A 9,139-nucleotide genomic window follows, 5' to 3' on the forward strand; every position below is an offset into this window, starting at 1 on the left:
CGCGACCAGGGATCGAACCCTTGTCCCCTGCGTTGGAAGGGGGATTCTTTTTTTTTTTTTTTTTTTTTTTTTTTTTTTTGGCTGCGTTAGGTCTTCATTGCTGTGCACGGGCTTTTCTCTCTAGTTGCGGCGAGCGGGGGCTACTCTTTGTTCTGACTTCTCTTGTTGCGGAGCACAGGCTCTAGGCACGTGGGCTTCAGTAGTTGCAGCACTCGGGCTCAGTAGTTGCAGCATGTGGGCTCTAGGGCACAGGCTCAGTAGTTGTGGCGCACGGGCTTAGTTGCTCCACGACATGTGGGATCTTCCCAGACCAGGGCTCGAGCCCGTGTCCCCTGTATTGGCAGGCGGATTCTTAACCACTGTGCCACCAGGGAAGTCCGAACCTTGGGGCTTTAATCACACTTGGGTGATTATTAGATCTTTTGTTTCTGGACCTTAACCCATTCATCTTTCCCGCAAATTCTGATATTTTCTTTTTCTATGGGATGGTCTAGGGGATCCACAGGGGATGGGAGCTCCTATGCTTATTTTGGTTGTGGTGTATTCAGTGTGTGTAGCTACATCTGTTGGCTATTTGATGGCCCTTAAGGCAAGAGGGGCCTAGAAGAAGGTGTATGGGTGTAGTTAATGTAAATAATAACAAAGTAGACACATGTCTCCTTAACTTCAGGCAGGGCATGGAACTCTCCAAACACCTTCTGTTTGTGCATTTTCAAAATGTATGTGGGTGGAAATGGGAAGGTGAAGACTTCTCATTGATTTCGGTAGGCACCCATTTCCAGTTTTCCTGCTGGAAGGAAAGGAGCTATTACCTCTTAGTTTACACCTGAAGTCACTGAAGCAGAGAGGTTGAGTAAGTTGCCTACCATCACACAGCAAGTGAGTGGTGGTGCAGGATCCCAAACCAGGCGGTCTTGTTCTGGAGCCTATGTTCCTTGTGTAGGTAACTGCTGTACTTGTCACCGAATTGGTCGCCTGGACTCATGCCGGGGTCCTAGCCCAGGCTAAGAACCCTTACCTTGGCTGGGGTGGTTGTTTTTCCATTCGGATTCCCACAGCCAATGATTAAACCGGTGATGAGTCTGGAACAGCACAAGCGTTATTCAATGGCCAAAGAGTGGAGAAACAGGAACTTAGTTCGCAAATCAACTTCTCAACCCCGTTTGGGCCGAGGCACTGTATATATATAGGAGGGTCGAGGTGAAAGGGAGGGAATTGAGTCAAGAGAGGGAGGAATATTCATGACTCATCTGAAACAGGCTCTTGTAACAGGTGAAATAGCTCACCCATCCTCACATAGCTTGTAAATGACAGAACTAGGATTATGCCCAAAGCCCGGTTTCTTTTTTCTTATCATCTTTTACATTTTTAAAATTTTTTGCGGTACGCGGGCCTCTCACTGTTGTGGCCTCTCCCGCTGCGGAGCACAGGCTCTGGACGCGCAGGCTCAGCGGCCATGGCTCACGGGCCCAGCCGCTCCGCGGCATGTGGGGTCTTCCCGGACCGGGGCACGAACCCGCGTCCCCTGCATCGGCAGGCGGACTCTCAACCACTGCGCCACCAGGGAAGCCCCAAAGCCCGGTTTCTTAACCATTGTTACATTGTTGCCTTCTTAGTACCTTTGGTCATGTGCAATATCTCATTAAGTCTAGTTTTCATCATCTCCTCTTACTCTGAAGACCTTCACAGGTTCCCTGTTTCCTGCAGAGTCAAAATGTTAAACTCTAGGCTCCACTGGCCGCTCTGTTTGTTTCCCAGCACATGACCCTCCACTCTGGCGGGGGAGTGGGGAAGGGGGCTTGTCCCTGTGACCTGCCTCATTCATCCCCACTTTCGGGTCTCGGCGCACTCTCCTGGGCCCCCTGGGTTGCCTTCTCATCTGTCCTTGATTTAAGCAAATGCTGCTAAGCCTCCAGAGCCCCATGCCCCTCTCCCAGCATTTTCGTTCATACTGATCTAGGGCTTCCATTTATGTGCACGGCCAGTCCCGCACCGCCCAGCATCATGTCACGTGGGGTGATCCTGACTCCCCAGGAGTATTCTAAGGCCTATCACAGCAGACTGTATCTGGTAGTTCTTCAGCATAGTGCCTGGCCCATGTTGGACACATCATGGGCATCAAATAAACACTGGATTGCCTGAAACAACAGGTGCAGGAAACAGCTGGGACCCCACGGAGGTCCAGAGTGGCTCAACCTGTCCTAGCTGCCAGAGAAATGCAGAGGGAAGGGAGCAGATTGGAGTTCGGCATTCCTGGAACATCGGGCCTTGGCAGGGTCTCAACGCAGGGGAGCTGGACCTTATCCAGAGTGGGAATAGATCTGAATGAAACTTTATGCTAAAATGCATTTCAGGTCGGAAGGTGGTCAGGAGAGAGGATTCCTTCCTCTTTGGAGTTGGTCAGTCTTTATTTTCTGAAGGCCTTTGTCTAATTGCATGAGGCCCACCCACATTTCAGAGGGTAATCTGCTTTATTCAGAGTCTACTGATTTCAGTTTGATCTCATCTGAAAAATACTTTCACTGTAATATGTGTTTGAGCAAGTGTCTGGGGACTGGGTTTAGCCAAGTTGACATAAAATTAAACATCACACCCTCCTGAATCCCCATCTCTTCCTTTGAGCTCCTGGATGTGGCTTGGTCCTCACTAAGCCATGTGTTTGTGGATTTCTTTCCCTCCCTGAACTCCCTTATCTAAAGGGCAGATACAGGGCCTCGTTCATCTTTATACTCCTCACAAATAGCAGGTGTTCAGAAAATGTGCAACTGGAGGAACCATCCAGCTCCATGATGTCTGGGCTTCTGCAAATGCCTAACCACTAAGCATGGTTTTAGTGGCAAAAGTGGTAACTGATGCTTTGACGGATTATGTGATGCACCAAAGAGTGTAGCATGAAAGGGGTCCTACAGAAAGTTTTCAGGGAATTATGCTCAAATATTCGGGTGGATTTTCTTTCTTTTCCACAAAAATGCATCTGAATTGTCTGCGTCTTGAAATTCCTTCCCGTGTAGGTGTGTGCAGTAACATTAGAATTATGGCCCGCTGAGAGCTTTGGAATTTCTGGGGCGGACTTTGTCAGGCTACTTTGTGTCCTGATGAACGAAGCGTCTTTGATTTGGGCAAGAAACTTAAATTTTCCCTCATGTACATACATCTTGCACCAGGACGGTGGTCTAGGAATTTAAACTTCTTTTGGCAGTAGTTGCTTTCAGTAAAGGCGAGACAAGTGGCCAAGGATGAGAGTGGTGAGAAGGGTTGGTGTTAGCGTGACAAACTCCTTCTCGGTGGGTCGAAGTAATCGTTGAGATATTATTTTCTTTTAGGTCTTAGATTCTGTCTATGGTTTCTATAACCCTTTAAAAAATTTATTTCTCTAGTTCGTCAGAATCACCTGGAGTGCTTTTTTAAAAAACTAAATGGTCACACCTTGGAATTTCTGATTCACTAGATCTTGTCTGGGGCTCAAGGTATCTATGTCTTGAGTAAGTGCTCCTGTATACCTGAAAATAGGCCACATTTGGGAAACGTTGCCCTAGCTGTAGAAAGAAACACACAAAGCCAAAGTGTATTTTAGCAAATATGAAAGACGACCAGATCTTGTTATGACTAAAATCGGTTGAGAGGAAAAACTTGTCTCGGTTTATGCTAGACTTTTTGGGGAACAAATTTGGAATGTATTCATCCATTCAATCACTTATTCCACAAAATAATTGAGTATCTACCGGATGCCTGGCGAGGTGCTAGATACGTATGTGCAGTGGCAGGCGGCAAATGCAGAGAAGTCCTTCCTGCTTAGAATTTGTTTCATCAAGTGGGGGGTTAATAAAGAGTCAAGTCGTGAAACTCACTGTGGATGCGTGTTTGTGTGTCATTGGTCCTTGGAAGGAAAAGTCCAAGGGGCCATGAGGCGGAAGTCCAGGGGGAATTTCTGTTCTGCTGTGCACACACTGAATATTGAGTTTTTGTCTTGGTAATGTGCTTAAGCTGAAATTGGAATTTGCTTCTGTCTAGACAAGGTGTATAACATACGTATAACCTTTTGCTTGTTGCTGTGTTAGCCCAGACTGTGTAAGGCTGTTGCCGCGCGGATAGTGGTTGGACGGATTTGAACCAGCCCTACAGCCTGTTCCTTCCTTTAGCTGATGCCCACGATGGGCCAACTCTGTGCAAGGCTCAGCCTTAGCTGGAGTTGGGACTGTGTAAGTGCGTGGATGACGTTGTGTCTACCGTCTTGGTGACTTAATATCCCTGTGGGGATTCAGAGCTAGGGAGCGCAGCGCCAGCCTGGAACACCCTGAGCTGGTTCCTAGGAGGATTAGCGATTAGCCTTTGAGATGGGCCTGGAAGGATGGGTGGGATTAATACTCAGGGCATCCAGGCAGAGGCCACGTGGGAGTATGGACTTAGGTGCTGTGGGTCACTGGAGTAGGTTACTCTTCGTGTACTCTTCGTGTAACTTCACACACTGGAGGGTGTGAAGTGTGGCAGATGCTCTCAGAGGTGTTGTAAAGAGGTCAGGAGGGAGTGGTGTTGGGGGAGGGTCGGTGGTGCTGGGGAGGGCTGAGGAAGGAACCAGCAAAAAGAAAAAAAGTTGTATCAGGGGCTTCGCTGGTGGCACGGTGGTTGAGAGTCCGCCTGCTGATGCAGGGGACACGAGTTCGTGCCCGGGTCCGGGAAGATCCCACATGCCGCGGAGCGGCTGGGCCCGTGACCCATGGCCGCTGAGCCTGCGCATCCGGAGCCTGTGCTCCGCAACGGGAGAGGCCCCAACAGTGAGACGCCTGCGTATCAAAAAAAAAAAAAAAAAAAGTTGTATCAGTATTTCAAACGATTAATAGTATTGCTGCAAAACCAGGCCTCTGTTCACCAGTGCTGAAGAGAAACGCGGAGACACAGCTTTGGAGGCGTAGAAAGGAGTAGCTTTATTACTTTGCCAGGCGAAATGGGCCACAGCAGGCTAACGCTCTCAAGACTGTGGCCCCCTTCCTGGGAAATAGGAAGGGGTCTTATAGTTTCAGAGTGGAAAATAGGGCTGTAGCTAAGGATCGGGGCTGCTGTAGTCTTGGATTCTTCTTTCCTCCTGGAGACACTGAGATCATTAGGGCTGGCGTCAGGTGGTTCTGGAACCGGTTCTGGTGGTCCTCGGGGTTATTCTGTGACCTTCTTTCTGGAATGAAGAATGCTCACAAAGGAAAGGAAGGTTGGGGAGTGTTGTCTTGGAGAAGTAAACATTAGGTACACAGTACAACTGTAGCTGAGGGCAGGCATTTTCAGGGTGCAGTGAAGCGAGAGAGAGAGGGGGAAAAACACCTGTAGACTGGGGCTTCCCTGGTGGCACAGTGGTTGAGGGTCTGCCTGCCGATGCAGGGGACACGGGTTCGTGCCCCGGTCCGGGAAGATCCCACGTGCTGCGGGGCGGCTGGGCCCGTGAGCCATGGCCGCTGAGCCTGCGCGTCCGGAGGCTGTGCTCCGCAGCGGGAGAGGCCACAACAGTGAGAGGCCCACGTAACGCAAAAAAACAAAAACCTGTAGACCGGTTGGATGGGTGGAAAGAATAAGGGCTGAATAAGGGCTAACATAATGGGGGTGTCTCAGCTAGTTTCTGCTACAGCAATAGCAAGTGAGATTCTGAAATTATGTTGTTTCAGGAGGAAAGGAGAATTGGGAGAGGGATGAACTGTGGCAGAACAGGCGAAAGCTGGTACCTGGCTGACGATGGGAGAGGTGGTGTGGAGAGAGAACTCAGGCTGCAGTGGTTGAAACCTGCAGAGGAGTCCTCAGACCACTGTCCATCCTGCCTCCTGCTGGACACGGGCTTGGGCGGGTAGGAGCGGCCATGCCCAGTGTTCAGGTTCTCAGTGAGCCTGGATGAGAGGAGGTGGGAACGAGAGGATAGCGTCTCCTGCCATCTTGTCTTTGAGAGAAATGCAAGGATCCTGTCTTCCTTTTCAAGTTCCGTTTTTACTTGTTCTTTTGAAGTAGAAGGTTGCAGTCACATTTGTAGCTTTGTGGCATGATAGATGGGGATGTCAAGGACTTGAAGGGTGTTTATGACGTTTAGGGTAGTAGGTTACTCTTCGTGTGTTGTTCTTATTTCTCAAACATCCTCACATGCTCGTTTCAGTTGCCGGCTGTGTTGCTTAGGACTCAGGTTGCGTGTGGGTCCTAGAATTACCCATGTTAAAGCTGTTTTCACAGATAGTTTGTTTTGCTCTCATTCAAGAATCCTTGTACAAAGGCTCTGTAACAGTTTCCTGAGGCTGCCATTACAAAGCATCACAAACCAGGTGGTTAAAACCACAGAAAGTTTTTTTTTTTTTTGCAGTACGCAGGCCTCTCACTGTTGTGGCCTTTCCCGTTGCGGAGCACAGGCTCTGGACGCGCAGGCTCAGCGGCCATGGCTCACGGGCCCAGCCGTTCCGCGGCGTGTGGGATCTTCCCGGACCGGGGCACGAACCCGTGTCCCCTGAATCGGCAGGCGGACTCTCAACCACCGCGCCACCAGGGAAGCCCAAACCACAGAAATTTATTGTTTCACAGTTCTGGAAGCTAGAAGTCTGAAATCAAGATGTCAGGAGGTTCAAGATCTCTCTGAATCCTGCAAGGGGTGAGAAATGGAATATTGCCTGCCGTATCAGTAAACAAGGATGTCACACTCATCAGCGACTGCAGCGCTCCAGAATGAGCTGGTGAGCCCTGAGGAGACTCAGGAAAGGAAAGAATACTGCCATCTAGCGGCCATCAGACTGCAGCCACTCCTTGTGGGGAGCCCTGAGGAAACTCAGGATGTGAAAACACAGGATATGGCCCCAGATAGCTGAGGTGCATATCAAGGGAATGATTTCGGTGAACCCAGTCTCTTGCGTCTTCCCATACATAGAAAAGCACTAAATTCCTTAACTTGGGATATCTGGTTTTCTTTAATTAACAGTAATCTTTTGTTCTACTACTTGCCCTTTGTTGGAAAACTCCTGTATATCCTAGCTCCGCCTCGCCTCCTTGGAGCAGTTTTCTCATAGTTACTTGAGATGCTGCCTGCTGGGCTTGAAGTCCTAAGAATACTGCAGAATAAAACAGCACTGTCAACTTTTAGATTGTGAATATATTTTTTTAGTCAATGGGGGAATCCTTCCTTGCCTCTGTTAGCTTCTGGCGGTTGCAGGCACACCTTGGCGTTCCTTGGCTTGTAGCTGCCATCACTCCAACCTCTGTCTGCACCGTCGTGTGGTGGTTTTCTGTCTGTGTGTCTGTCTCTGCATCTCTCATAAGGCCACCAATGATATTGGATTCAGGGCCGGCAGCCGACTGTGGCCTCTGTATCCCGACACGGAATTAAATCTCGGAAACAGAGTTTTGGGTGAAGTAGAAAAGAATAGCTTTATTCCGTTGCCAGGCAAAGGGGGCCACAGTGGGCTAATGCCCTCAAAACTCTGTGTCCCAAGCTGGAGGGGGTAGTGAGAAGTTTTACATTAATGGTTCAAAGAGGGCGTGGTCAGCTGGTGGAGTCTTCTGATTGGTTGGTGGGGAGGTAAGTGGGAGTCAACATCATCGACCTTCTGGTTCCAGCTGGTCTGGGGTCTATGTGCTTAACCGTTAACTTGTCCCACCTCGTGTGGGTTTCAGTATCTGCAAAACAGCTAAAAGATATCTTTCTGTGTATCCCTGGATGGGGAACCAGGACCCTGCCCGCAAGGCTGTACTATTGTTTCTCTTGACTGTTTCTCCTTGTCTCCCATCCCCTCCCTTCCCTAATTAACAACAGCTTGAACCTGCCTGTTGGAACTCAGGGAAGGTCGTGGAGGCTGAACGAAGCCTATTTCCTGTTATCAAAGAAATGTGCGACTCAGAAAGGCTTTTGAGCCCAGGAGCCCTACAGGGTCCTGCTCAGTATCAGGCCCACCCTAGTCCAGTGTGATCTCACCTTAATGGATTACATCTGCAACAACTCAATTTCCAAATAAAGTCACATTTTGAGGTAACTGTGGTTAGGACTTCAACATAGCTTTTCTGTGGGGATACAGTTCACCCCATAACAAGTTCCATGGTTAGTATGATCCTCCAGGGTGTTAGGGACCCAGACTCCTCCTCTCTTGTTACTCCTCTGCATGTGGCCTTGACCCAGCTGGTAACCTCCAAGGCCCAGGCCGTGGGGTGGATGAAGGTCCCGGACATTGTCACTTTCCACCGGCCTGGATGTAGTCACATGGCTACACCTATCTGCTCGGGGGGCTGGAGAGAGAGGGCCTCCTTCTAGGCTGCCAGGTGCCAGCTGAAATCTGGGGTTTGTTACCTCAGAAGAACGAGAGCAGATTTGGAGGACAGCCAGCAGTCTTTGTCTGCCACACATTCACAGTTCTTGGGGGGCGGGGAGTGGGCAGCGAGGGTGGTATTTCTCTACCACTGTAGCTTTTCTTGTTGAATTATGTCCGGCATTTGCAGGGCAAGAGGGAGTTATCCTATACATGATTATGTGCGTTCAGTAGTGGTTCACAGGACTTGGTTTGTTCAGCTGAATTGCATTGAATAGCTCCTAAGTGGTATGAAAATAATAAGTGGGAGTTGTGGCCATTCCTGCTGTCGAGGAGAGAGGGCACTGACTAAGGAGAGACAAGTGATTGTGAATAGATGCCTATAAACTATTTTTTAAGAGATAGAAACTTAATAAGAGCATTTCATTTTTAGAGCAATGATTTGAGTGATAGTTAGTGACAAGCAGTGATACTGAGTTAACGTGCACGAGAAGACCAGAGTATACTTAAGTGCCCAGGAAAAGGTCACAACTCAAAACAGGCAGAGCCAGGGTTTTAGTTCCGAGTCTCTGCCATTTGTCTTGTGTTCCCAGCCTGTCCTGTGCCACCTGATTCCTGAAGGCCTGGGAATGGCCTTCCTCTCTGTGTTCCTAGTATGTCACATGGTGCTTGGTATATGGTGGGATTCAGGAAATATTTGTGGAATCATTTCCTACCAACTCCAACTCCCCTGTTTGTTGTTAGTGACACAAAAGTAAAACAATAAAAATGTCCAGGTTTTACATGTGTTGGAGTTTGGAGCCATATTTTCTCCTTAAGGAGGAACTAGTAAACCAGTATACTTGTTGAGAAAGTTACAACTTTTCTCATGGCCCGGAACTCTTTATTTT

At 48.9% G+C, this 9,139-nt stretch overlaps 1 protein-coding gene across 1 annotated transcript in view; it reads left to right on the forward strand.

Moving 5' to 3' along the window:
• LOC112406478 (multidrug resistance-associated protein 4-like) overlaps nucleotides 1–9,139 on the forward strand; it is a 151,837-nt gene that overhangs the window by 23,040 nt on the left and 119,658 nt on the right. Inside the window, exon 4 of the mRNA XM_024755259.1 lies at nucleotides 8,843–8,902. Within this exon, the coding sequence (XP_024611027.1) occupies nucleotides 8,843–8,902 (60 nt within the window). The remainder of the gene's footprint in view (nucleotides 1–8,842; nucleotides 8,903–9,139) is intronic.

Source organism: Neophocaena asiaeorientalis, unplaced genomic scaffold, assembly GCF_003031525.2.
Source record: "Neophocaena asiaeorientalis asiaeorientalis breed wild unplaced genomic scaffold, Neophocaena_asiaeorientalis_V1.1 scaffold141, whole genome shotgun sequence".
NCBI classification, from domain to species: Eukaryota; Metazoa; Chordata; class Mammalia; order Artiodactyla; family Phocoenidae; genus Neophocaena; species Neophocaena asiaeorientalis.